This window comes from Myotis daubentonii, chromosome 14, assembly GCF_963259705.1.
Source record: "Myotis daubentonii chromosome 14, mMyoDau2.1, whole genome shotgun sequence".
Lineage (NCBI taxonomy): Eukaryota > Metazoa > Chordata > Mammalia > Chiroptera > Vespertilionidae > Myotis > Myotis daubentonii.
This window is the reverse complement of record NC_081853.1, coordinates 9,539,525-9,566,331: the sequence shown is the minus strand read 5'-3', so window position 1 is coordinate 9,566,331 and position 26,807 is coordinate 9,539,525. Positions and strand designations below refer to the sequence as shown.

General features: G+C 43.9%; 3 protein-coding genes across 9 annotated transcripts in view; 2 read left to right on the top strand and 1 right to left on the bottom strand.

Moving 5' to 3' along the window:
- SYNPR (synaptoporin) overlaps positions 1 to 26,807 on the top strand; it is a 564,283-nt gene that overhangs the window by 451,941 nt on the left and 85,535 nt on the right. The window lies entirely within an intron of this gene.
- On the bottom strand, positions 493 to 23,487 carry THOC7 (THO complex subunit 7). Of its 2 annotated transcripts, none has more exons than XM_059663075.1 (8): positions 23,353 to 23,487; positions 7,274 to 7,391; positions 6,179 to 6,306; positions 5,785 to 5,871; positions 3,728 to 3,785; positions 2,522 to 2,588; positions 2,372 to 2,441; positions 493 to 1,637 (listed from the first exon to the last, which is right to left on the bottom strand). In XM_059663075.1, exons 1-8 carry the CDS (start codon positions 23,369 to 23,371, stop codon positions 1,570 to 1,572), a joined length of 615 nt encoding a protein of 204 aa, XP_059519058.1. In that variant the 5' UTR covers positions 23,372 to 23,487; the 3' UTR covers positions 493 to 1,569. The 2 variants fall into 2 exon arrangements, with proteins under 2 accessions (XP_059519058.1, XP_059519059.1); XM_059663076.1 differs by lacking the exon at positions 23,353 to 23,487 and adding an exon at positions 23,020 to 23,046.
- Positions 23,514 to 26,807, top strand: part of ATXN7 (ataxin 7) — a 164,242-nt gene continuing 160,948 nt past the window's right edge. For 5 of the 6 annotated variants that reach the window (XM_059663070.1, XM_059663066.1, XM_059663067.1 and 2 more), the window contains exon 1: positions 23,514 to 23,647. The gene's annotated coding sequence lies outside the window, so the exon portion shown is untranslated. The remainder of the gene's footprint in view (positions 23,648 to 26,807) is intronic. The other variant, XM_059663062.1, reaches the window with a different exon arrangement.

Genomic DNA, 26,807 nt, shown 5'->3' with positions numbered 1-26,807 from the left:
CTCGGTTAGGGCACATGCCCAGGATTGTGGGCTCAATCCCCAGTGTGGGGCGTGCAGGAGGCAGCCTATCAATGATTCTCTCCCATCATTGAGGTTTCTCTCTCTTCCTCTCAGAAATAAAAATATATATTTTTAAAAAGGTATTATGACACTTTTAATATAACTACAACTGAGCTAATTTCAAATTTTCATGTTTTTAAATATAAAAATTCTTAAAATTATAAAAATGTAACACTATTAAGGTATGATTCATGTAAAGTGTCATGTTTCTGAACTAAAATAAATGAATAAAGATGAAACCTAACAAGTATTGAAAATGTAATTTAATACTTAAGAAAATTACAGGTGATTCAGCCTTAGTTTACTTTTTAAAAAGGTCATGAATTCCTTTAAGCAAGACCATATTCATATACTATTCTAAAATTACTCTTCACTTTATCGACTTTTCTCCACTGAAAGTTATTCCCAAGGAACAAAACAGTTGAGAGGAAATATGAACAAAACATTTATTTATTTTTATTATTTTTTTTAAATATATTTTTATTGATTTCAGAGAGTAATTAAGAGGGAAAGAGAGATAGAAACATCAATGATGAGAGAATCATTGACTGGCTGCCTCCTGCACACCCCCCAATGGGGATCAAGCCCGCAACCCAGGCATGTGCCCTTGACCGGAATCGAACCTGGGACCCTTAGGTCCACAGGCCAACGCTCTATCCACCGAGCCAAACCGCTAGGGCTGAACAAAACATTTAACGACCACATTGCTCAAGTATTAAGGAGAGCGATCTGGAAAATAATGCATATGGACTGGCTTTGCCTTTTACACCAGTGGTTCTTAACATCATGGAACCTGTCCCACAATGACCATCCACCACAAACATTTTGCACATATTTTGCAAGTACACAGCCCTCCTGAAGCCTGTCCAAATACTCCACTTCAAAAGTGGTAACAATGCCTGCTGGCATGGCTCAGCGGTTGAGCGTTGGCCTATGAACCAGGAGGTCACTGGTTCGACTCCCTGTCAGGGCACATGCAGGAGGCAGGCGATCAATGATTCTCTCATTGATGTTTCTATTTCTCACTCACTCTCTCCCTTCCTCTCTGAAATAAATATATTTTTTAAAAACCACACAAAACAAACAAAGAAAGGACAATTATACCTATTTTAAAAAGTGGTAACAATTTCCAGAAGTTGATTCACTTTCTCATGGACATCCTAGTAACACCACCTCCTCACAATCTTTCAGCTTATTTTGTAAGCAAATCAATGTTAATAGTTAAAAACTTCCTAGAATACTAATGAGCTTGAAAAAGTTTTATTGAACAGTTTTGGATGCTGCTTCCTACCTTTTAAGTTTAAGAATAAAAAAGGTATTTCAATAACAAAACAAATATATAGCGGAGTCATTTTCCTTTGTGTGAAGAAATATGAATGAACTGTACATAAACATTTAAAAGCAAATTAGTTCACTGACAAAACTTTAAATTTCTCAAGAGCACAGCAAATGCTAAACACACTAAGCTCGTGTTGCTCCTTCAATAGCTGGGGAGTGGTGAGCGCTGGCCTATGGCTTAGGATCTGCGTCCATGCTTGTTTCCTGAGCCTCCTCTACCTCCGAGAGCTTCTCATCATCTGTGATTGAGACAGAAACATAAAACTTGAGTCAAATTTGCTTAAATTATATGCCTAATAAATATATAAAAATGTTTATCCTTTATTAGACAGTCAATTTAAAATAAAAATGGCAAAATAATAGCCTATGACTGTAATCAGCACACACAAGTGGTTGGTTTTAAAAGTTCCATTTTGGTTGTTCTTGTGTATTCGTAAATGTGAAACTGATGTAAATAATGTAAAACTTACGTGATAGATTTCACTTTAAACAAAAACCTAGGTCTTAGCTTTTCTTGAAAACAATCAGATCAGATAATACAGAAATTTCCTATTGGTTATAATCAATACCATGAGCAAGTCTACAGTTCCCCCAAAGCACCCACTATTCTACTGAGTATGCAAATATGCTTATCACTAACTACTTCACTCACTTATGGCCTGCCTGGGTCCTGCATCGTTACTTTATAGCAATAAACTGTAATAAACCAAAAAAATTCCAAATCTATTATCCTTAAATTGCTCTTATTATAGACTACTGGATATGTGTTTAAATCAGATATTACTACAAATTCAGATTTTTCTGCATATATTCAGAAAGCTGAACAACATGAGTACTTTCTAACGCCATCCAACTACACTGATGTTCTAAAATTGAATGTGTACTCTCTCTTTGAGATGTATATTTTAGAAGGCATGTCCCTGGGCCATTAAAAATCCTTATAAACATTCGTTATTAAACTATTTCTACTTACTTTCCAGTGTTTGCTGAAGTTCGTGGATGGTACTAAGAAGAACATGAAACTGTTTCCGTCTCAATTCCAGCTGTGTTAACAAGAAAAAAATTAATACACATTGATCTATAAACATACATATCATGAAATCTAACATATATATGCAAATACCTTATCTTCAACACTTTCTTTAATATGTGAAAGATGCTCCAATTCTTTGCCCAGAGCTTCTAGTTCCCTAAAAACAAGAAAAGTGTTATATTTTGCTAATGGAGGAACAGAATTCAGAATAACTAACTTTTTAATTACTAAGTAGTTTTTAAAAATAAAAAAAGGATGAGTTATAACACTCTATTATAATTAGACTTTTAAAGCTACTGTGATTTATTCTTAACTTCTAAGTATGCATTTATTTTCATTAAAATGAAACTTCTATATACTTCTTAAAGTATAGGAAAACATAGGTAACAGAATATCAAACCCCAAGAATTGATGAGTTTTAACAACATTTTGTCACACTTATTTCAAGTTGGGTTTTTGGGAAAAGAAATGAAACAGTACAGATTTTTTTTTTTTTTTAATATATTTTATTGATTTTTTACAGAGAGGAAGGGAGAGAGATAGAGAGTCAGAAACACTGATGAGAGAGAAACATCGATCAGCCGCCTCCTGCACACCCCCCACTGGGGATGTGCCCGCAACCCAGGTACATGCCCTTGACCGGAATCGAACCCGGGACCCTTCAGTCCGCAGGCCGACGCTCTATCCACTGAGCCAAACCGGTTTCGGCAACAGTACAGATTTGCTTGACACACTTTGAATCTTCCCCCAGTCCTCTAGCCCAAGCCATTTTTCTTCCTTTACCACCCACTCAGGCAATCACTGTATTCCAATCCTCTTTTAAAGCATATATTTCTATCTCTAAAGTAGGTTTACAGTTGTTCATATGGACAATAATACAATAATTAGTAAACAATAATACAAGAATGAACTGTGTTTCTCCCACTCGCAACTGTAAACCTACGTTTGCCCCACCTTACATATCTTCTGTTTTTCTTTTCTCTGATTATGTGTTTAAAAAGAGTATTTCTACTTTATTCTTTTTAACTACTATTTAGTATTACACTATATAAGTAGGACATATTCTATTTATTCATTTTCATATTGATGCATATTACATGTGTTTATTTCAGAACTACAAGCAGTATAGGCAGGAGCATTAAAAATATCTATTTAATAGTATCAGACTATGTCATATTGGCAACCTGGTCCCTCCTTTTGAAACATATTATGTATTCCTAAAAAAAATGGAATGCATAGGCCAGTATGTAAACACGTATAAAGATTAGTTACTTTCTAGTAAAGCTCTAAACTTACTTTAATGTCTCATGCCTGTCTGGATGATGCTGAATCACTTTTGCCAAAGCATCATATTCTGAAAGATATAAAATTAAGGTTTTTTTGAACCTGGATATCAAAACAAAATGTATAATATCACAAGTCTTTCCAAATCACTTTCCTAGTTCATAAGGAAATGAAAGGTTTTAGGAAGGAAAGAGTACTGCCAGTGTCACTTGACTCAGCTACAACTGTAATGACACACGACTTCAAGTGTTCCAAGCAAGCACGTTAGCTCCTGCTCTGTTTTCCACTTGCCTTTTCATGGGCAGAATACAAGAGGCCAGCAGAGGCATACATGATCTTAAGTCATTACTGATCCAGTGGATGATTCTAAAGAGGACTGTATACTATTTGCCCAGCAAATAAACCATCAGCAAGGTAAATGTAGCATACCATTAAGTCCAGACCTTAGACAACAGCAAATTGTACTTCTCACTCATTCTAAAGGCAAAGATTTCAGAAACCTAGAAATGATTTAAAATTCAGGAACCTTGTTTCTGCTCCACTGAGACTTCCAGGATAAACCATGTATCTTCCGTTAATCTTTCTTATGAAATGATAAATAGCAGCATTCATTTGAAAGCCCTCGTCAACAAAAACAATGTGTAACATTTAAAAATAATTTACAATTGATTTATTAATTGGTATATCTTGCTGTAAACTCACCACCAAAACTTGACCACATGCATTTTAGACTGAATTAAAAAAACAACTTTAAAAAAAAGGAATTGAACATCATTGTAATTATTCGTTAAAAAGTAAAATTTATTGTTTTGGAAATCTGCATATTAATTCAACAAAAGTGTGACAAACAAAAAAAACTTAAGCCATAAAAACGTACAACCCCAAATAACCATTAACATTTTCCATTTCCTTCTAGTTTTTCATATATGTCACAATTCTAATTATACATTTTATTTCTTTCTGTCTTTCTTTCAATTTACATTATAGGAGGAACAATACCTCTGCCTTTAAAAATTGTTTTGAAATTGTTTTTATGGACTGCAATAAGGACATACCCTAATTTAAGAACAAAGAGAGCAAAACTTTAACCTTCCTCTTATTATTTAGGCAGCTTGTAAATATTTGCTTGCTTTGTACTTAATAAAAACTCAGTGGGGCCCTGATTGGTTTGGCTCAGTGGATGGAGTGTCGGCCTGCGGACTCAAGGGTCCCAGGTTTGATTCCGGTCAAGGGCATGTACCTAGGTTGCGGGTACATCCCCAGTTGGGGGTGTGCGGGAGGCAGCTGATCGGTGTTTCTCTCTCATCGATGTTTCTGGCTCTCTATCCCTCTCCCTTCCTCTCTCTAGAAAATCAATAAAAAATATATTATAAAAAAAAACAAACAACTCAGTGGGCTTAAATTATTTTTTTAAGCACTCCAATTAAACTAATAAACAACAAACAAAATCCTAAATCTAATGTACTTGTGTAAATAGCCTTTGCAGATTAACCATTATATTATTTAGGCAAAGGGGTCTGAAGACAGTAAAAAAACAAAACAAAAACAAAAAAATACTTAAGAAATACTTGCATAATCATTTCAATCCAGGAAAAATAAAAATTTTTTTAGCATAACCTTCCTTCTCTATTTTAAAGAATAATATAATTTTGAAGAATTAAGTTCGGCTCCTAATTCTTTTTTCTTTTTTAATCCTCACCCGAGGATATTTTTCCATTGATTGTTAGAGAGAGTGGAAGAGAGAAGAAAAGACAAGAGAGAAATATCGATGTGAGAGAAACGCATCAATTGGTTGTCTCCTGCCTATGCCCAACCAGGGCCCAGGCTGGGGAGGAGCCTGCAACCGAAGTATGTGCCCTTGACCTGAATCAGACTTGGGACCCTTCAGTCTGCAGGCCAACGCTCTATCCGCTGAGCCAAACCAGCTAGGGCTCCTAATTCTTTTTTACAATTCAGGCTGATTCTAGCTAAAGATTTTACCTCATAACATTAAAAAAAAAAAAAAATCATGAAAATCCTAGTCAGTAATAAAGTATTCGCACACTAACTAAATCCCACAAAACTCTTACCTTGGCGATTTTTTCGTATTCGTTTTGCTTGAAGAATCTGCTTTTTGCACTCAGCAATTTTTTCATGTGCTCCAGCAATGCTACATTCTATAGAAAAAGGTTTTTTAAGATAGTTGTAACAACATCTATAATCTCCATCCATTTTCAAATTTAAAATGTGTTTTTAAATTAAGTTCCATTGCTAATAAAATAGATGCTGACATTTTTTAAAAAAATTGTAAAGTACTATATCATATTAAAATACATTTTTGTAACTGATTTTACTATATTCTATTAATATTGTTATTGTCATTATTTTACTACTAATCAAAGAAAAATACTTGCAAGTATTATTTCCCTTAGGCCATAAAAATTAAAATTATAGCTAAAGATTAATTAATTTAGGTTTCTTTACCTATTTCTTTGTAAATTTTTTCATAATTTTCCATTTCTCTGAGATTCATATCATATACCAGCAAAGTTTTGCCCATGGAAAATTCACACTGGGACAGTGTACTCAGCATACGTTGGTACTGGCTGTAACTAATAAAAAAGAGAGAAAAACAGAATAAAGGTTTTTGCGGATTACCAAACTTGAACTATTTATAGTGTAGGCAAACATTTGCTAATTAAATTACATAAAGTTCTGAATCCTTTGCTTTACTTTAAATAATTTAGACTATCTGTCCCTTGTTTTCTTTCCCCAAATATAGTACACTTGAGTTTATAACTGCTTTAGTTAAAAATGCAAAGATGGTATTGTTGTTCCTATCAGTATAAGTTTAATTTAAACAGCTACTTGTTTTAAATACTTTTTTAAATGTTTTGATCAGATTTTTTGTCTTCACAATTCTCACAATTTTTTCACTCTATATGGTTATTTGTCTATGTGAAAAGCTAATTCAAATGAGGAAAATTTTTCTAATTTAAAAATTATTAAATATGTACAAAACTTTGCGGCAACCTATTAGCTTATTAAAAAAAGAACATTTTTGCCGAAACCGGTTTGGCTCAGCGGATAGAGCGTCGGCCTGCGGACTGAAAGGTCCCAGGTTCGATTCCGGTCAAGGGCATGTACCTGGGTTGCGGGCACATCCCCAGTGGGAGATGTGCAGGAGGCAGCTGATCGATGTTTCTCTCTCATCGATGTTTCTGACTCTCTATCTCTCTCCTTTCCTCTCTGTAAAAAAAATCAATAAAAAATATATTAAAAAAAAAAAAAAGAACATTTTATTTAGACATTTAAACACATATCTGCTAAAAGTGACTAAATAATGAGCCTGGATTTAATCTTCATTTCTTCTAGTCACTATGCCTTCTACACCTTTTACCAAACATAAAGCAGGCCTCTCCAGAGAATTAAGGCCAGAAAAACCCACTCTTGATTAACCAAGAGTTGACTCAATTGGACATTTAAGGTGGGTGAAAATCTGCAATATTATCAGAACTGTGTATAAGGCCTAGAATCACATGAGGACAGTGGTATAGAAACAACAGTGAAAAGATGTACCCCTCTTCCTGGGATCCAGAGTTGCACCATTTAATGAAACTTTTCACTAGCAGATTAATTCTGCGATCATCTCCAGCGCCATCTCCATCAATTAGGAGACGCTTCCGTATGACTTCATCTGGAGGAAAGAACAATGTGAATTAAAAGACCATCTGGCTCTTGTTAATTTCAGAAACAAAAAACAAGTATCACTACTCATGCGTTCATCCGAAAGAAAACCAATGAAATGTAAATGTACTCTATGCCACTGAACTGTACACTTAAAAATTGTTAAAATGGTCAATTTTATATTATGTAGGTTTTACTACTATATATATACATACATACATACAAATAAAGCTGACGAGTGTCTATGTGTGTCAGGCATTATCTTAGGGCTGGGGTTACAGCAGTGAAAAGCCCAGCCCTTACAGAACTGTGATTCTACTGCTGGTTTGCTGAGTAGAAATAATTTTCAGGTACCGCCAAGGAAATAAGCTAATAATTCTTGGAGAACTTTATTTGGAAAAATCTGTTCAGACAGAAGGAAGATTGAAGTTCTCATGTCTCTGACTAGTGTGAGGTCCTCTGGTGAAAGGAATAAAAGGAACAGAGGAAAGAGTGGCAGCCTAGGAAACGAGAAGAGAAATGGGTCAAATAAATGAACTCAGTGTGTGTTTTTTTAAATGTGTAATCTAGTCATTATATATGCAATGTTCTTTCCCCAAACGGATTTTTTTTTTTTTGAACAAGTCTGTCTCACTTTTGCTCCAAGGCAAAGAAAAAAAGGAATTAGAAAAGCAGCAGAGATGATTATGATGAGTAAGAAGTGGCCTGGCAGCCCTGAGCTATTCTTCCTGTACAAAATCATTCTGGATCAAAACAGAAAGACAATTTGAAACCACATCAAAATATCATTTTCATCAAGAAGAATGAAACTGGTTTGGCTCAGTGGATAGAGCGTCAGCCTGCGGACTGAAGGGTCCCAGGTTCGATTCCGGTCCAGGGCATGTACCTTGGTTGTGGGCACATTCCCAGTGGGAGGTGTGCAGGAGGCAGCTGATCGATGTTTCTCTCTCATCGATGTTTCTAACTCTCTATCCCTCTCTCTTCCTCTCTGTAAAAAATCAATAAAATGTAAAAAAAAAAAAAAAAAAGAAAAAAAAAGAATGGCAAAGAACAAATGACCTGATAATAGAAGTGTTAGCAAGAGTGTTGAGAAACCGCACTTAAATACACTGATGGAAAGTAAACTGGTACACTCTTTGCAGGGCAACTGGGCCAAAACAAACACTATTTAAAAGGCACATTCTAGGAATTCATACTCTAGATACATGTGCACCCATGCACAGAAATAAATGTAAAGGGATGTCCTTAACAGTGCTGTTTGTAGAGGAAAGATTGCAAACGTAAACATTCACCAGGAAGAAACTGCTTAAATTACATATTATGCAGCCAAAAGAATAGTGTGGGTGTATATATATAACGTTGCCCAAAAAAACAAAACAACCCAGATGTTTAGTAAAATGAAAACAAAACAGGTGCAGAACACACCGCTTGTTGCCATTTGTGTAGAAATGGAGGAGGGCTTGGTGTGTGTCTGTGTTCACACATCACACATGCGGTATGCTTTTTTATTCACAGAGTATCTTTGGGAGAATATACAAGAAACTGGTAATACTGATCGTTTCTGGTAAGAGATGACAAAGGATGAGAAAAGCTTTAATTTTCTAAATGGCTTTGTAGAATTGTGTTTGGTTTTTAACATGTGCATGCATTTTTTATAATAATTTAAAGTGTAAATAATTCCTGGAGAGCCTGCCTGATGAATCAACAGCAAAATCTTTAAACAACAGTTCCTGTGTGTGGGCAGCATTCTCGATGGCAGGTGCAGCTGAGATAAACTGTAGAGGGCAAATGGCTTGTTTTAAAATTTATTCTGTGACATCAGATAAACATTTTAGAATTGGGTTTTGTTCTGAGTCATGGCTTTGATAGACTGCTTACAGATTCATCAGGTGTTTTAATTTTACACTTTAAAATACCAACTAATGCTTTGTTTTTCATCACCAACAATGCTATTTGAGGAGATGGAGACAAAACACAGTACTTGAAGAGATTAAACTGCAGAAAATGAATTGCTTTTTTAAAAACTATAAACATGTACCCTGGTGGTGTGCTCAGTGGTTAGAGCATTGGCCCACGCACTGAAGGATCTCAGGTTGGATTCCAGGTCAAGGACATGGGTTGCAGGTACAATCCCAGCCCCGGTCAGGGGGTGTGTGTGGAAGGCAACCAATTGATGTGTCTCTCTCACATTGATATTTCTCTCTCCCTTCTCCTCCCTCCCTTCCACTCCAGAAATCAATGGAAAAAATATCCTGGGGTGAGGATAAACAAACAAACAAACTTTGTTAAAATAAAAGTAAATATACAATGGATAAGCAGTCTGTTGTTCAATTTATTTATTAATATATTTTTTATTGATTTCAGAGAGGGAGAAGAAGAGATAGAAACATTGATGATGATAGAGAATCATTGATTGGCTGCCTCCTGCACACCTACTACATGGGATGGAGCCCGCAAACCAGGCATGTGCCCTTGAATGGAATTGAACCCAGGACCCTTCAGTCCGCAGGATGACACTCTACCCATTGAACCAAACCAGCTAGGGCTGGTGTTCAATTTATACTGCTCAGTTCCTTTGTCAGTCTTCTTATCTCTGCTCTTCCAATTACCTCTCCTCCCACCCCAAACCCCTTCTGCCTCCCAGATGCCTAGACATCCTACTTTATTGAGGATCAGGGATTTCAAATATAAATGCATTCAGGGAACAGGACAAAAGGAACAGAGAAATTGGGGAGTGACTACCCTGACTTAGGGGAAGCTATTACCAGAACGAGTTTTTCAAGAGATTTTTAAAAGTTTAGTAACTAACAAATAATGTTTCAAGCAGATTTTGCAATCATTCCACCTGTATACTTAAAATCTGTGCACTTTTATGTATGTAATTTCCCAATTACAAACATTTTTGAAATATGTTTAAAACACTATAAAGGCCTAGTAAACTTGGGGAAGGATTCATAAGGACCAGCCCTGTCTTGCTCATTCTTCTTCCTCCCTAGCCTCTCACTGTGTCTATATTTCTGATGCTCAATAAATATTTTAAAATCGGTTGTGGCGCCTGCCTGAGAGCATCTGCCCTCCAAAGAGAGCTTTGTCTCAATAAACCACTAGTAAGTAGCACGCAGCTTCCTTATGCTCAGGTCCACAGCACAGATTTCTCTTCTTGAACAAAAGACATGAACATCTGATCAATGAGCAGATGCATCTATAGGTACCAGAGTAAGTTCTGAGGATGTGAAAGAAAGCGCGGAGTTCTTTCACTTCAGTTAGGGAAATAACACACGTGATTGCTAATGAGTGACAGACACACAGCAGAAGAAATTAGGATGAGAGCTCCCTTTGGTTTGGGGATTTTAGGAGAAGTGGAATTTGAGCTGCTTTTTTGATATTTAAAAATTATCAATTAAAAAAGCTAAAAGACATCTATCAAAATTTCAAATAATATATATCCTGTGAATCAATAATCCTAGATATACTTGCACATGTGCAATATGTCCATCAACAGGCGACTAGTTAAATAAATTTTGGTACAGGAATATGATGAAATACCATGAAACTATAAAAAAGCAAAAAAATCAATGTACTGATACAAAGAGATCACTTAAGAAAACTTGTTGAAAGAGCAAGGTGAAGAACTGTGTGTTTGGCATGTTTCCTCCATATAAAAATGAAGGGGAATAAGAATATATATATTCACATGTGCGTATATTCACAAAGATACCCTGAAATGATATACAAGGAACTAATAAAAGAGGTTACTGAGAGAGGGGCAGTGTAAGGGGGCTAGATGAGCAACAAGCTGTAAAGGGGGAAACATGCTTTTATATCATTTGATTTTTGAGCCATATGCGTACTCAAAATCTGTTAGCTGTTATTTGAAAAAGAAAGCTCTGATGTGGTGATGGTATCATAGGTGTTTGCATATGTTCAAACACAACGAATTGTAGACATTAAATATGCACAAGTCTTTATATATTACTTATGCCTCATAAAAGCAACCAAAGGTCCTTTTCCAATCCCCACTGCTGTGGGCTGCAGCAGCTGGATCTGGGCGGGACTGCCCAGAAAACCAGGGAGGCTGGGAGAGTGAGACAAAGCCCAGGACCGAGCACATAAAGGCCATCGGGGGTCAGAATGGGAGTCCGCAGTAGTCAAGGCCATGCTAGTAGACTTGGACCTTGCTGGCAGGCAACTGGGAGTTTCTAAAGGCTCCTGGGCAGGACTTTCCAGCAGGATTAAGCTGAGGGCAGGGTACAAAGTGGACTACAACTGGGAAAAGGCCACAGGCCGGGAGGCTGGGTGGGGGCTACGGCAGCATGTGCGGTTAGGAGCTGCAATGGCATGAACTGAAGCAGAGATTAGTCACAGGTCTCAGGAGGCAGGTCAGGGCTGAGCAGAGACCTGGTTAGGAACAGGCGAAGGCATGCGGAGGAGTCTGTGTGACCGGTTCTGGGAGCGCAGAGGACTCTGACCAGAAAGCCAAGGCCATTTTCTGGCTTCAGTCCTGTCCTTTCTTTTAAGAGCAGAGAGCATTTCCTCACAGCCCAACTTCTGGGCCAGTGTTCTGGTTAGTTCACAGTGTTTACTTTGAGGGTGTGTATGTATGTAACCAATATTTAACTTCACCTGCAAAATGGGAATAAAACTTCGCACTTTGTAGGACGTCTGTGAAACTTTACAGAAATAAAAGTATACAAAAAAGCATGCCTGTTCACAGAAGGAAAGCAGGGAAAAAAAGATATCCTGTCTTTATGGTAAATGTAATCCACAACTTGCATCTCCTAAAAATGGTAAAAAATGAGTAAATGTTGAATATATATCATAGATAGATCAGTATACTCAGAAAGATATATGCTATGCATTTATGCATAAAGTTTTGCCCAGTTAGGATCGCTCACAAATTTGGTTATCTCAAACTTTATATTGCAAGGTTACAACTTTCCTACCTTAAACTGCATGGAAGAGTTGCTGCCTAAAAAATTCTCTGGGGATGAGAATTACTGAAATCCCACATATAAAGCAGAGCACAGCTCCAAGAGCAACAAAATAAAACAAAGGGGTGAGGGGCCAGTTTAAAAACAGGCTCTGTTCTTTCTCAACTTAAAGATGGGCTGCTGCGGACAGTTCCCCACACACGTGTCATGAGCATTATTATTTTTAATGATACCTCATCAATTAGCTCTAGACTGAACACACCTAAGACATGTTTTGTTTACTATATACATTGACTTCATAAATTATCATCATGCTTGAAGCTCTTTATAAGCAATTTGAATGCTAATACTAATAATTCTGGCCGGCCTTGGCCCACCCTGTAAAAACAATAAAGATGACTTAGGAACTATTTTATTGATGTTATCAACATCATTCCTTACTTGTCATAATTACTTTCTTTACTGACTATGAGGATCAACGTCACCTGGAAAGCGCTTTTAAACCAAAATGCTTAACATCTGCCCTGAGAATGGTTTTCTGCTCGACTTTAGGCCTGTAGGGAGATTTCCTCCTGCATTTGGTTATATGTTGTACCATAATTATACCTATAAACTTTTTGCTATTGAAATCACTTTAAAATCAGTTATGACACCTGTATGTTGACAAGCAAATATTTCCTCATAAAATTGAGATGCATTTTAGACCTCTTCCTGTCTTATCTGCCAACCCATATCTAGAAGAAATTACCCATTTTCCACAAACAGAGGCAGGAAGAAATTACTCCTTTATAGTCACTAAACCAACTCTCCGTTTCCAAGCCCTCTGGCCAGGTGACATCGCCATTTTAACTGTGTTCTCATTTTGGTGTGGAAAGACAGTCTCTCATAAACCCAGATGAATCCTCCTTCCAAAACCCATAGTTGTTATTCTCCACATTAGCTATTAAAACCTCGACTACAAAACAGCTTTTCAGAACATCTAACAGCAAACATTCAAAAACGAAAGAGGAAAACAATTTGGAAGATAATAATGGTGGCCAACCTCCAAAGCACTGACTTCTTCAAGGACAGGTGCAGGCTTGATAACTATGGCCAGAACCTCCGGTTAGGACACCTCCACCTGCCCTCAAAAATGACTCCCCCCACTGGAAGCCCTCACAGCGCTGCAACCTCACCTGCTTCGGGAAACAGCAATCCTGGGACCTACCACTGAAGATCAGCATTTCCTTTAGAAAGCAAGTTAAGTTTAGCAGGGAATATTGCAGGCATGCAAACCCACCGCTGGCTTTTTCCAGCCAGGTGTTCCTAAACCCTCTGAATCCAAACTGAAAACCACAGGAAGGGATAATAATTTCAGACAGGATTACAGCAGAAAAACAGCAGGCATCAGGGCAATGTAGTAATATGTGTCAAAATTAAAAATACATATAGCCTATGATCGGTACCGTATTCTAAAAATTATTCCTACAAGTGTGCAAAGACATCTATACAAACAGCTCCACTGTAACACTATTTGGTAAGAGCAAAAAACTGAAAATAGCTAAATAGATTTTTTAAAAGCTGTGGAACATTTATACAATGAAATACTACTTGGCTGTACAAAAGAAGGAAATCTTACCCTCTGCGACAGCATGAATGGACCTGGAGAGCATTATGCTAAGTGAAATAATGTTGGGGTCCAGCCCCAGCAGATCCAGGGGTTCCCAAAGGTGTGGACCGAGTCAGGGAAGAAGGAATGACATGGAGGCAGCGTTCAGTTGATCAGCATAGCCAGGTTCTCCCATTATTCTCCTGTTACATTTGTATTTATACCAGTTGCTTTTAATCCTATCCATTCTATTCCAAAGGTTAGGGCGTTTGTTATCTCCATTCCAAGGTCACTACTCTATTGTTCTGTTAAACTACAAGGAAGTAACTGAAGGAGATTATCCTAAATAAAGATTATTCATGATTGTTTGTAGTTAAAGTGATTAACTGCCTGCCTGGCACTTAGTTAAGGGGTTTTATTCCCTTCCTTAGTCCTGTTAATCCCTAACTCCAGGGAAAAATCCCCACCTGGGGAAACAATCTTTCTCAGGGAGGTGGTCCTGTTTAAAACACATAGCGCTAAGAGGGGGAGCAAACATATGCCATATACACCAGGTCCCTTGAAACAAAAACTGTGCAGATGTTTCTTCCCTGCAGCGACTGACTGTGTCAAGCAGCAAGGGTGGACCAGCTTCCGGCAAAATAAGCCAGTCAGAGAAAGACAAGTACCACATGATTTCACTCCGGCCAAAATGAACTAATAAGCAAAACAGTGACAGAGGCATAGAGAGCAGGCTGACAACTGTCAGGTAGGGGAATGTCTGGGGGGGATGGGTTGAGCAAAAAAGAAAAAACTCATAGACACAGACAACAATGTGGTGACTGCCTAGACAGGGGTGGGGATGAGGGGTAGAGGGAGAGGGAGGCGGATATAGTGGGAATAAATGGTGATAGACAGAGACTTGACTTGGGATGGTAAACATACAATACAGTGTACTGATGATGGATGTTGGAACTGTGCATCTGAAACCTGTATAATTTTGTTAACCAGTGCCACCCCAATAAATTAATAAATAGAATAAAATACTACAAATTGATACAAAAGAATAAGGAAGGAAAAGTTCCAAGCTCTATCATTAATTGCAGAAGTATAATATAGAAGAGGGTGGAAACACCTGTATAAAATTTTAAAGGATATATACATTTTGGCATATTAACAAATACATAATGCTTGTAATACGCTAGGAATTGTTCTAAGTGCTTTTCACATAAAAACACATTTAATCTGCACAACAGTCCTATAAAACAGATACTATTACCCTTATTTTACAGATACACGTAAAAAGACATTTTTATTTGTCCCAAATTAAATGTCACAGGAAGTAAGGAGTAGAGTTGGGACTCAAAGTCAAGAGTTTGCACCAGAGAAGGTGCTTTTCACTTTTTATGAGCATTTAAATATCATTCTGGAAGGGCACACAATAGAGTTTATAGCGATGACCTTTGGGCAGTGGGATTAGTAATGGAAGGTAAGTAGAGGAAGATGACACATTTCTTCCTGAATTTTCTGACTTAAAAAAAATATCAACAGTGGTTGACAGGTAGTAAGCTTAATGGTATATTGAGGTATTTTCCTTAATTTTTTCTGCATTAAAAAAGTTCTAATCAATGTTCTTTAATAAATCTATGATGTGTTAACGAGAAGAAAGCTGGTTTGCCCTGAGCTGTTAACAAGAGAGACCAAGGCTATGTAAAACCAATGTGTGTACAGATTCCTGTTAAATTTATCATTAGCTCCTCCCTGCTCGAGTTATTAAGCTGACAGAGGTATATTACATTGTGTTTGATTTCTTATAGTAAATAACACCTAGCCCTCCTCCCCCTTTTCAAGAAGCTTAAAAGCATTAAAAACAATTTTTAAGGTGGAAAAATAATAAGATAATTTGATTCCTTTATGTAAATACTGATCTCTTGTGAGATACTTAGGACCAGTCTAAATGAATTGCTGATGCCAAAGTAAATTACTTAAACCAAAATTAAATTTTTAAAAAATAAAAATATTGTTGAGGTCTTTTATTTTTCTCTAGATTTACTTAAATATTTAGAGTACAGTACTAATAAAGTCAAGGTTGAAATTCCAATCTTGCTTTGAGAAACCATCCATATTGGCTAAAGAAACATTACTTAATAGTTGAACTGCAGCCCTAACCCTTGGGCTGGGGCCACAGCCGAGGGAACAAGGGGGCAAATTCATTGGTGCTAGTGAAAAGCAAAAAGCAAAAAAACCCGAGCCCACTAATGTCTAGTTAACATTAGATTAGCAACTGAAATAGAAACAGCAGACTTATACAGTGTTTATACACTCCTACTTGATGACCAAACATCTTGTTTGATTACTTCCACTCTGAAAAGTGTCCTGCTCTGGACAATAAAATAATGGTCACTGAACTTCCAAGTGCTTTACATACAGTATCACACTTCATCCTTGAAACAACCCTCTAGAGCAGTGGTTCTCAACCTTCTGGCCCTTTAAATACAGTTCCTCATGTTGTGACCCAACCATAAAATTATTTTCGTTGCTACTTCATAACTGTAATGTTGCTACTGTTATGAATCGTAATGTAAATATCTGATATGCAGGATGGTCTTAGGTGACCCCTGTGAAACGGTCGTTCGACCGCCAAAGGGGTCGTGACCCACAGGTTGAGAACCGCTGCTCTAGAGTATGTATTATTACCTTCCTTTACAGATCTGTGGTGTCACCTCTGCAGTCATAGGAAAATATAAACAATTACATTAGAAAGTCATAGTACAGGTCCATTATTTTGTCACACTGTTCTGAGGCATATTTAAAACGATTATTTCAGCCGGAACCGGTTTGGCTCAGTGGATAGAGCGTCGGCCTGCGGACTGAAGGGTCCCAGGTTCGATTCCGGTCAAGGGCATGTACCTGGGTTGCGGGCACATCCCCGGTAGGGGGTGTGCGGGGGGCGGCTGATCGATGTTTCTCTCTCATCGATGTTTCTAACTCTCTATCTCTCTCCCTTCCTCTCTGTAAAAAATCAATAAAATATATTTAAAAAATAAATAAATAAATAAAATAAAACGATTATTTCAAATTTTTATAAGCATATATCCATGCATTTGATTTTTTAAAAAGACCACTAAACTGTCAAAACCAATAAGCTCTAGCAGCACAATTCACCATAGCTAAGATTTGGAAACAGCCTAGGTGCCCATCAGCAGATGAGTGGATTAGAAAACTGTGGTACATATACACAATGGAATACTATGCTGCGGTAAAAAAAAAAGGAACTCTTGCCTTTTGCAACAGCATGGATGGAACTGGAGAGCATTATGCTAAGTGAAATAAGCCAGTCAGAGAAAGATAAATACCACATGATCTCACTCATTTGTGGATTACAGAGAACAACATAGACTGATGAAAAGGGACAGACCCAAAGACTGAGAAACAGCGATCAGGCTATCAATCCCCAGAAGGAAAGTAGGGGAGGGCAGGGGTAAGGGGAAGAGATCAACAGAAGGACTTGTATACATGTATATAAGCCAAACCAATGGACATGGACAACGGGGGGATGGGAGCATGAGTTTGTGTGTGGGGGGGGGGAGGTTGGGGGTTAATGGGGGGGATGAGGACACATTTGTAATACCTTAACTAATAATAACAAAAAAAAACCAAAAAACCAATAAGCTCTATTAAATGCAAAGTACAGACACAAAGTACAGCACCCCACCCCCCCCTTCATCTCCCATCTGTTGCTCTAGCATATCAATATATCTACCTAACGTTCTCTGTACTGCAAAAGGGCTTCTGAAATGATTTCTATTAGGGTACTAACACTGTTTACCACCCTTTAAATTAACACATACAAAATACAAACTGTGAACATAGCTTAAATTAGCAGTGATAACATCTAAACTGCTTTCCAGTTAGCCAAAATGCTGGAGTGCAACAGGGGAGAGAGGATGGCCCTGCCAATAACTGGCTATGTGACAGTAAGTCACTGACTGCACAAGACCTCCATTTTTCCATCTATAAAATTACTGTGTTGGTGATAATATCCATAGTTCAGTATCTATAGGTAACAATACGGGATTTCTCTCCTTCCCTCTGGCAGTTCCTCAGATTAATCCAGGTGTCCTTGTGTTGGGTGCAGGACATACAGAGCTTGTCCTCCAGGAGGTCTTAGTTCAATAAGATAGGCAGCCCCATATGTAAGGATTACATGCCAGGCATCTCAGAATCAGATTCCTCAGAGACAGGCACTGGTACTCCTCTGAGAACTTTTCAGGAAAATGACTGAGCTATGGAAGCCACCCACTTCCCAGTCTTCTCCACTGCCATCACCCTAATCCAAGCCCACCTGTCTCATCTCTCCCTGCTCCATTTCTGCCTTCCCAGAATCCATTCTCTACACAGTGGCCCAGAATGATCTAAAAGATCTACCAGATCACTAACTTTACTGCTTAAAATCCTCCAATCACTTCCAAGTACCCACAGAAGACTTCATCTCCTCTCCACGGCCTGGAAGGCTCATTTACTTTTTCCAACCGCGTCCTGTGTCACACCTCTCTTGGCCCACCTCCGCCTGGACCGGCCTCCCTTGTTTTCCCTGGGGGGAGAAGAACTTGTTTTCACCTCAGACCTCTGCACTAGCAGTTGCCTCTATCTGGAATACAGTGGGGTCTTGACTTACCAGTGTCCCAACTAACGAGTTTTTCGAGATACGAGCCGTCTCTCGGCCGATTTTTTGCTTTGAGTTGCGAGCTAAAATTCGGGTTACAAGCCAGCTTCAGACACCCCACCGCTAGTTGGCGCAGCGAACGTCACAACATCAGCCCAGCATCACATGTCTCACTCGTTCACTTTTTGATTTGACATACGAGTAATTTGAGTTACGAGCTCCGTCACGGAACGAATTAAACTCGTAAGTCAAGGCCTCACTGTACTTTCTCAGAGTCTTCAGAGTTGACCCTGCAGGGCTCACATTAAATGTCACTTTTGAGAGCAGCCATACCTGATCACCCTATTTTACCTAGTTGCCGGCAGGCCTTCCCCATTACTCTCTCTTCCATCCGATCTAGTTCATTCTCAGAACTCAATTAACTTCAGAAATTAATTATGTTCTTTTTCAGAAATTACTTATTTACTGACTGATTGCACACAATTGCTTCTCTCTCTCAAGTAGGAGTCAGGCCTTCCTCTGCAGTTTACTGCTGTACCCAGCACCTGGCATCGTGCCGAAAAGGTAAGCAATAGATCAGGGGTGGGCAAACTTTTTGACTCGAGGGCCACAATGGGTTCTTAAACTGGACCGGAGGGCCGGAACAAAAGCATGGATGGAGTGTTTGTGTGAACTAATATAAATTCAAAGTAAACATCATTATATAAAAGGGTACAGTCTTTTTTTTTTTTTTTTTTTTTAGTTTTATTCATTTCAAATGGGCCGGATCCGGCCCGCGGGCCGTAGTTTGCCCACGGCTGCAATAGATACTTGTAAGTGTATCACACATCTCTCTCACTTCTGCTTGATTTTTACCAAAATCTCAATTGAAGAAAACCACATTAATGAGAACTGCCTGAAGAAGTTGTAGTTCATTCTTTCCTGCATGTCTACATATCCTTAAAGCAAACAAGCAAAAAAACTTTGTTCTGAACCTGGTCAGTTTGCTCAGTGGTAGAGTCAGCCTGAGGACCAAGGGGTCCCAGGTTTGATTCCAGGTCAAGGGCATGTATCTCAGTTGCCAGCTTGATCTCTGTCCCAGTCAGCCTTTGTGCTGGAGGCAACCAGTTGATGTGTCTCTCCCACATCAATGTTTCTTTCTCTCTCTCTCTCTCTCTCTCTCTCTCTCTCAATCTCTCTCTCTCTCTCTCCCCCACACACACACCTTCTTCTTCCTCCTCCTTTCTCTCTTCCACTAAAAGTCAATGGAAAAGTATCCTCAAGTGAGAATTAAAAAAAATTTATTTTTGCTTTGAATTAAGGCAGACCAGCAAAGCTATTTGCCTAAACCACACAGTCTATTGGCTTTAGCTTTCTAACTTGTGATTTAGCCTTCTTTGACCTAATACTGATGTGTTAAGAAACAGCCCAATGATCTTCAGTGCTAAAAAGAAAGTTGATGATCTGACACTGGCTTTTCTTTATAAGCACCCCAAAGCCTTTTCTCCAGTGTCGAAATCACAAAAACGGCTTGTCTCGGTTATCTAATGCTGCCTTCTCTCATAAACACTAGCTCACAGAATGGACCAGCTCTTGGTATGAACTGCTAGGGAACAAGAGCCACTGTCACTTTCTTGTACTAGTAAATGTAGCAGACTTTATGCTAGCATTTTGAGGATCACCCCCACTTGTAACTTCTTGGTTTTCCTGGTCTCCATGTTCTTTCTGCCCTGCTTCCTCACCCATTTATTTTACGTTTACTCATTATGGTAAGTTGCCTTAAATATTCTCTAGAATAAGCTAAATACGTTAAGTATTGAGGGCCACAGCAGCAATATACATGAAATAACATGGTTACAGGTGAAAGATTAACTGGTTCTAGGAAAGACAAAAGGGGACAGACGAGGTAGGTCTTGAAGAATATGTGGGCTATCTCCAAGCAGAGAAGGGTAATTGTGAGATTAAAGGCTCAGTTCTCATCTAAGGAAAGTGGAGAAGGAATGAGCAAACCAGCTCTTACACTTAATACTATTTACTGAACATTATGTATCAGACTTGGTGCAAAGCACTTTACGACTTTTATTGCATTTAATCCTAGGTTTTACTATTATGCCCATCCAAAGAATGAAACCCAGGCTTGGAGAGGTTAATTAACCTGCACAAGGTCAGACAACTTGCAAGTGGTGGTGCCGATGGCCTCTCAGGATGTAGGGGGCACTTGACTGCAGTCAGTAACTTTACTAGAACTCATCTTCCCTTCTCATCTCCTGAAGAAACCTCTCTCTCCTTTGAAGTTCTCTTCCTCAATAAAGAAGTGGCACTAACAAGCAGTCACTCAACTCAGACACCTGGGATAATCCTTGACCCTTCCCTCATCCACTCAATCACTGAAGTCCTGACACTGCCCCTCATGTCTCTGCCCCCGGCCACTCCTCTGCATTCCCTCTTCACTGGAGCCCCCATTAGCTCGTATGAGGACCACAGCAGTAGGAGCTGAGACATTAATCAGAATGGTGAAGGACAAGAACTCTGGAGCCATTCTGCCTGGTTTTGAGCCCAGGCTCTAGACCAGGGGTGGGGAGCATCTGGCCCAGGGGCCCTATAAAGGCCTGCAAAATCATTTGGTCTGGCCCTGTCAAGGCATCAGGGGTGAGTTAATTACATGTTTGACCAAACACAGCAGGCTGATTTTTAAGTTGATAATTTTGTATGGCCCGTGAATGATGTTATAAATATACAAACAGCCCTTGGCAGAGAAAAGGTTCCCCACCCCTGCTCCAGACCAGTGATGGCGAACCTATGACACGCGTGTCAGAGGTGACACGCGAACTCATTTTTTTGGTTGATTTTTCTTTGTTAAATGGCATTTAAATATATAAAATAAATATCAAAAATATAAGTCTTTGTTTTACTATGGTTGCAAAAATCAAAAAATTTCTATATGTGACACAGCACCAGCGTTAGGGTTTTTCAAAATGCTGACACGCCGAGCTCAAAAGGCTCTAGACCAGCCGTGGGCAAACTACGGCCTGTTCGGCTGCTCTATCCGGCCCGCGGAGCCAAAAGAGCGGAGGGTTCTCTTGCTCTCCCCTCCGCTCCTTCACCAGCAGCAGTGTTAACATGGCAACGTCGGAAACACAGCCGCAGCTCCTTCTTCTGAGTCCAGTTTAAGAACCCATTGTGGCCCTCGAGTCAAAAAGTTTGCCCACCCCTGCCTAGACCTTACTACCCGTGCAACCTTGGGTAAGTTACTTAACATCTTCGTGTCCCCGTTTCGTCTGTAAAGTGGGGATAATTAGAACACTATGACATACAATAAATGTCATGTAAATGTTAGAGATTGGGGCGGGGGACTTAACTCCTCACTTTCCCTTTTCTCATCATTCTTCACATAGCAGAGTGTAGTGGTGTTTTTTATTTTTAAAGCAAATCTGATCACATGGGACTTTTCATCGTTTCCCATTGCCTTCAGAAATCTCTGGCTCTTAGCTTTCTAAATTCTAGCCAATATTTGTCATCTTCGAGCTGTTCCAACACTTTCGGGCCTTTGCACAAGTCATTCCCCCTGGAACACCAGCCCGTGTATTTATAAGGGGATTAAGGGTAACTTTTTCAGGGAGGCTTTCTGATCTCCAAGAATGAATAAAGAAATCTCTGTTGCATGCTTCTACCGTTCCCAACCTGGTCCTTCCCCTACGGTAACAGTTGCCACACTTAAAACTAATTATCCACCGTGTCTTTCCCACCAGCCTGTAACCTCATAGGGCAAAAGGTCTCCCCTGTCGGTTCTGGGCTGTAAGCCCAAAGCCTAGCCCAGGTGGAATGAATGCCTGCTGAATCAATGAAACTGGAAGGAAGCAAACGTACCATTACCCATGAAGTACCTGGATCTCTGCGAGCTCCCCGCCGCCTCTCACTATGCTTTATCACACCACAAACGTGTGTCTATTACTTTCCTCCCACTGCCTGGTCCCTGGAGACCCTTCTACCCCCAACTCCTCAGAAGTGTCCTCTCCACAGATACCTATGACTACCAGCCACCCCCTCTCCACAGGGACCAGGCACCCCTAGATGTCCCCGTCCCAGACGTCAGAGACTTCCTTCCTCCTTAACTGGATACCTGCTTAGGTCCTCCCTCCATTGCCCATCATGCCGGCCCACCTTCCTCAAGGCCTCGAGCTGTTTTATTTCCGCTCAGTGCAGAGACCATCCGCGGAGTCCCTCCTCCAATCGGCCACCTTCCTCAATGGCCCTCACACCTCTCCATGAACCCAGCCTCTACCTCGTCCGGCCTTCCTTCCGGCAGACAAAGCACCCACCCAAGCCACACACACTCAAATCTCTTACGGTCCTGATGCACCCTAGGTGGCCCCAACCCTCTACGCCCCGTCCCCATCCGCTCCCAAACCCCGTCCCCATCCGCTCCCAAACCCCGTCCCCATCCGCTCCCAAACCCCGTCCCGCCCCCCGGCCCCCGTCCGGGGCCCGTCCGGACCTCACTGCGCTGGAGCCCGCGGGGGCTCGCGTTCCGTCCCGACTGCGCCAGGCCGCGGCGACACCCCGCTCACGGGTCGCGGCCTCCCCCGCCCTCGGGCCCCCGGGTGCGGGCCTCCCCGTCCCCCCTTCGCGGCTCCCCGGGGCCCACGAGCGCCCAGCGCGTCCCCGGCAGCCCGCGCCCCTTCCGGGCCCCGCCGCGTGCGCTCCCGGCCGACCCCCGCCCGCGGGGCCTCGGGAGCGGCCGGCGAGTCCGCGGCGGCCGGGGCTCGCGGGGCGGCCGGGTCGGGGCCCGGCTCCGGGAGCGGCTCGGGCCCGGCCGGCGGCGCCTCACCGTCAGTCACGGCTCCCATGGCGTGCGCGGCGGCGGCGGCGCGGGCTGAGGCGGCGGTTGGCGGCGGAGGTCAAACTCCCACAATGCAGCCGGGTAAACAGCATGGAGGCGGAGGCGGCGCCCGCGGCCGCCCGCTCCGACGCCTGAGCCCCGCCGCCGCCGCGGGACCCGCTCCCCGGCTGCCACTCCGGGGCGGCCCGGCCGGCGCGCGTGGAGCCTGCCCGCGGGCGGCCCCTGCCCCCGGCCGCCCCGCCGCCGCCGCCCGGAGGCCGCCCGAGGCCCCGGCCGCCGCCAGGTGAGCTCGCGGGGCGCCGGGGCGGCGCGGGCTGCGGCCGCCCGGGGTCGAGGCCCGCGCCTGCCCGGGAGGGGCCGCGGCCTCCGCGTGCGGCGGGGTGGGCTCGCGCCGGGGGCGGGACGGGCGGGGGCGCCGGGACCCCTGGGCGCGGGGCGGGGCGGGGCGCGGCGGAGGGTCCCCGCGAAGTTCCGCCTCTCGCGCCGGCGGGTCTGGAGCGCGCACCGGCGCGGGGCGCGGCCAGCGGGCGGGGAGGCCGGGGCCCCGGGAGGCGGGAGGGGGGCGAGCGCTGCTGCTCCCCCGGGCCCGGCGGGGTCGGGAGGGGAAACTTGGGGAGCTCCAGGCGCAGTTCGCGGCGGGACTGGGAGCGCCGTGTCCGCCGTCCTCACCTGGCGGCCCGGCGCTGATCGGGGATGGCGTGCTTTTATTTATTTATCATTCACTTATTTATCATTTACGAATTTATTTATCGTTTATTTATTTTTCTCTTGGATTAAACAAAAAAAGCCTCTGTGCCTGTCCCATCTTAAGGGGAAGTTGAAAGTGAAGGGAGGGCGGTGCTTCATGGGAAACGTTGCCTCGCTAGTCGAGTTACACGTTTCCGGGGCCCCTGCGGAGTCCGGGGGCATCGCTCCCCAAAAGTCACTTGGATTCTCTGTCGGCGAGTTTCTGGCCAAGGGCAGCCTTGCGGCGGTGAGCGGCGCCCCCAGAGCAGCGCGCCCGGCCGGCTGCGGGAACCTCCGATGGGACAGGCTGCGCTGCCCCAGCGCGTCCCAGAGCCTCGAACCCGGGTCCCATGTAAAGAGCGAGGACTTACTCTCCCGCCCCGGCCCACGCCCCCTGGGGCCCTTCTGGAGGATGGAGCCCTTCTATGGGAGGGAGCCCTTCTGGGGGAGGGAGCCCTTCTGGGGGAGGGAGCCCTTCTATGGGATGGAGCCCTTCTGGGGGAGGGAGCCCTTCTGGGGGAGGGAGCCCTTCTATGGGATGGAGCCCTTCTGGGGGAGGGAGCCCTTCTATGGGAGGGAGCCCTTCTGGGGGAGGGAGCCCTCCTGGGGGAGGGAGCCCTTCTGGGGTAAGGAGCCCTTCTATGGGAGGGAGCCCTTTGGGGGAGGGAGCCCTCCTGGGGAAGGGAGCCCTTCTATGGGAGGGAGCCCTTCTGGGGGAGGGAGCCCTCCTGGGGGAGGGAGCCCTTCTGGGGTAAGGAGCCCTTCTATGGGAGGGAGCCCTTCTGGGGGAGGGAGCCCTTCTATGGGAGGGAGCCCTTCTGGGGGAGGGAGCCCTTCTGGGGGAGGGAGCCCTTCTATGGGAGGGAGCCCTTCTGGGGGATGGAGCCCTTCTGGGGGAGGGAGCCCTTCTATGGGATGGAGCCCTTCTGGGGGAGAGAGCCCTTCTGGGGGATGGAGCCCTTCTGGGGGAGGGAGCCCTTCTGGGGGAGGGAGCCCTTCTATGGGAGGGAGCCCTTCTTGGGGATGGAGCCCTTCTATGGGATGGAGCCCTTCTGGGGGATGGAGCCCTTCTGGGGGAGGGAGCCCTTCTGGGGGAGGGAGCCCTTGTATGGGGAGGGAGCCCTTCTGGGGGATGGAGCCCTTCTGGGGGAGGGAGCCCTTCTATGGGAGGGAGCCCTTCTGGGGGAGAGAGCCCTTCTGGGGGATGGAGCCCTTCTGGGGGAGGGAGCCCTTCTGGGGGAGGGAGCCCTTCTATGGGAGGGAGCCCTTCTGGGGGATGGAGCCCTTCTATGGGATGGAGCCCTTCTGGGGGAGGGAGCCCTTCTATGGGATGGAGCCCTTCTGGGGGAGGGAGCCCTTCTATGGGGAGGGAGCCCTTCTGGGGGAGGGAGCCCTTCTGGGGGAGGGAGCCCTTCTATGGGAGGGAGCCCTTCTGGGGGAGGGAGCCCTTCTGGGGGAGGGAGCCCTTCTATGGGATGGAGCCCTTCTGGGGGAGGGAGCCCTCCTGGGGGAGGGAGCCCTTCTGGGGGAGAGAGCCCTTCTATGGGATGGAGCCCTTCTGGGGGAGGGACCCCTTCTGGGGGAGGGACCCCTTCTGGGGGAGGGAGCCCTTCTATGGGAGGGAGCCCTTCTGGGGGAGGGAGCCCTTCTATGGGAGGGAGCCCTTCTGGGGGAGGGAGCCCTTCTGGGGGAGGGAGCCCTTCTATGGGAGGGAGCCCTTCTGGGGGAGGGAGCCCTTCTATGGGAGGGAGCCCTTCTGGGGGAGGGAGCCCTTCTGGGGGAGGGAGCCCTTCTATGGGAGGGAGCCCTTCTGGGGGATGGAGCCCTTCTGGGGGAGGGAGCCATTCTATGGGAGGGAGCCCTTCTGGGGGAGGGAGCCCTTCTATGGGAGGGAGCCCTTCTGGGGGAGGGAGCCCTTCTGGGGGAGGGAGCCCTTCTATGGGATGGAGCCCTCCTGGGGGAGGGAGCCCTTCTATGGGATGGAGCCCTTCTGGGGGAGGGAGCCCTTCTGGGGGAGGGAGCCATTCTGGGGGAGGGAGCCCTTCTATGGGATGGAGCCCTTCTGGGGGAGGGAGCCCTTCTATGGGAGGGAGCCCTTCTATGGGAGGGAGCCCTTCTGGGGGAGGGAGCCCTTCTGGGGGAGGGAGCCCTTCTGGGGGAGGGAGCCCTTCTATGGGAGGGAGCCCTTCTGGGGGAGGGAGCCCTTCTATGGGATGGAGCCCTTCTGGGGGAGGGAGCCCTTCTGGGGGAGGGAGCCCTTCTATGGGAGGGAGCCCTTCTGGGGGAGGGAGCCCTTCTATGGGAGGGAGCCCTTCTGGGGGAGGGAGCCCTTCTGGGGGATGGAGCCCTTCTGGGGGAGGGAGCCCTTCTGGGGGAGGGAGCCCTTCTATGGGAGGGAGCCCTTCTGGGGGAGGGAGCCCTCCTGGGGGAGGGAGCCCTTCTGGGGGAGGGAGCCCTTCTGGGGGAGGGAGCCCTTCTGGGGGAGGGAGCCCTTCTATGGAATGGAGCCCTTCTGGGGGAGGGAGCCCTTCTATGGGATGGAGCCCTTCTGGGGGCGGGAGCCCTTCTATGGGATGGAGCCCTTCTGGGGGAGGGAGCCCTTCTGGGGGAGGGAGCCCTTCTATGGGAGGGAGCCCTTCTGGGGGATGGAGCCCTTCTGGGGGACGGAGCCCTTCTGGGGGAGGGAGCCCTTCTGGGGGAGGGAGCCCTTCTATGGG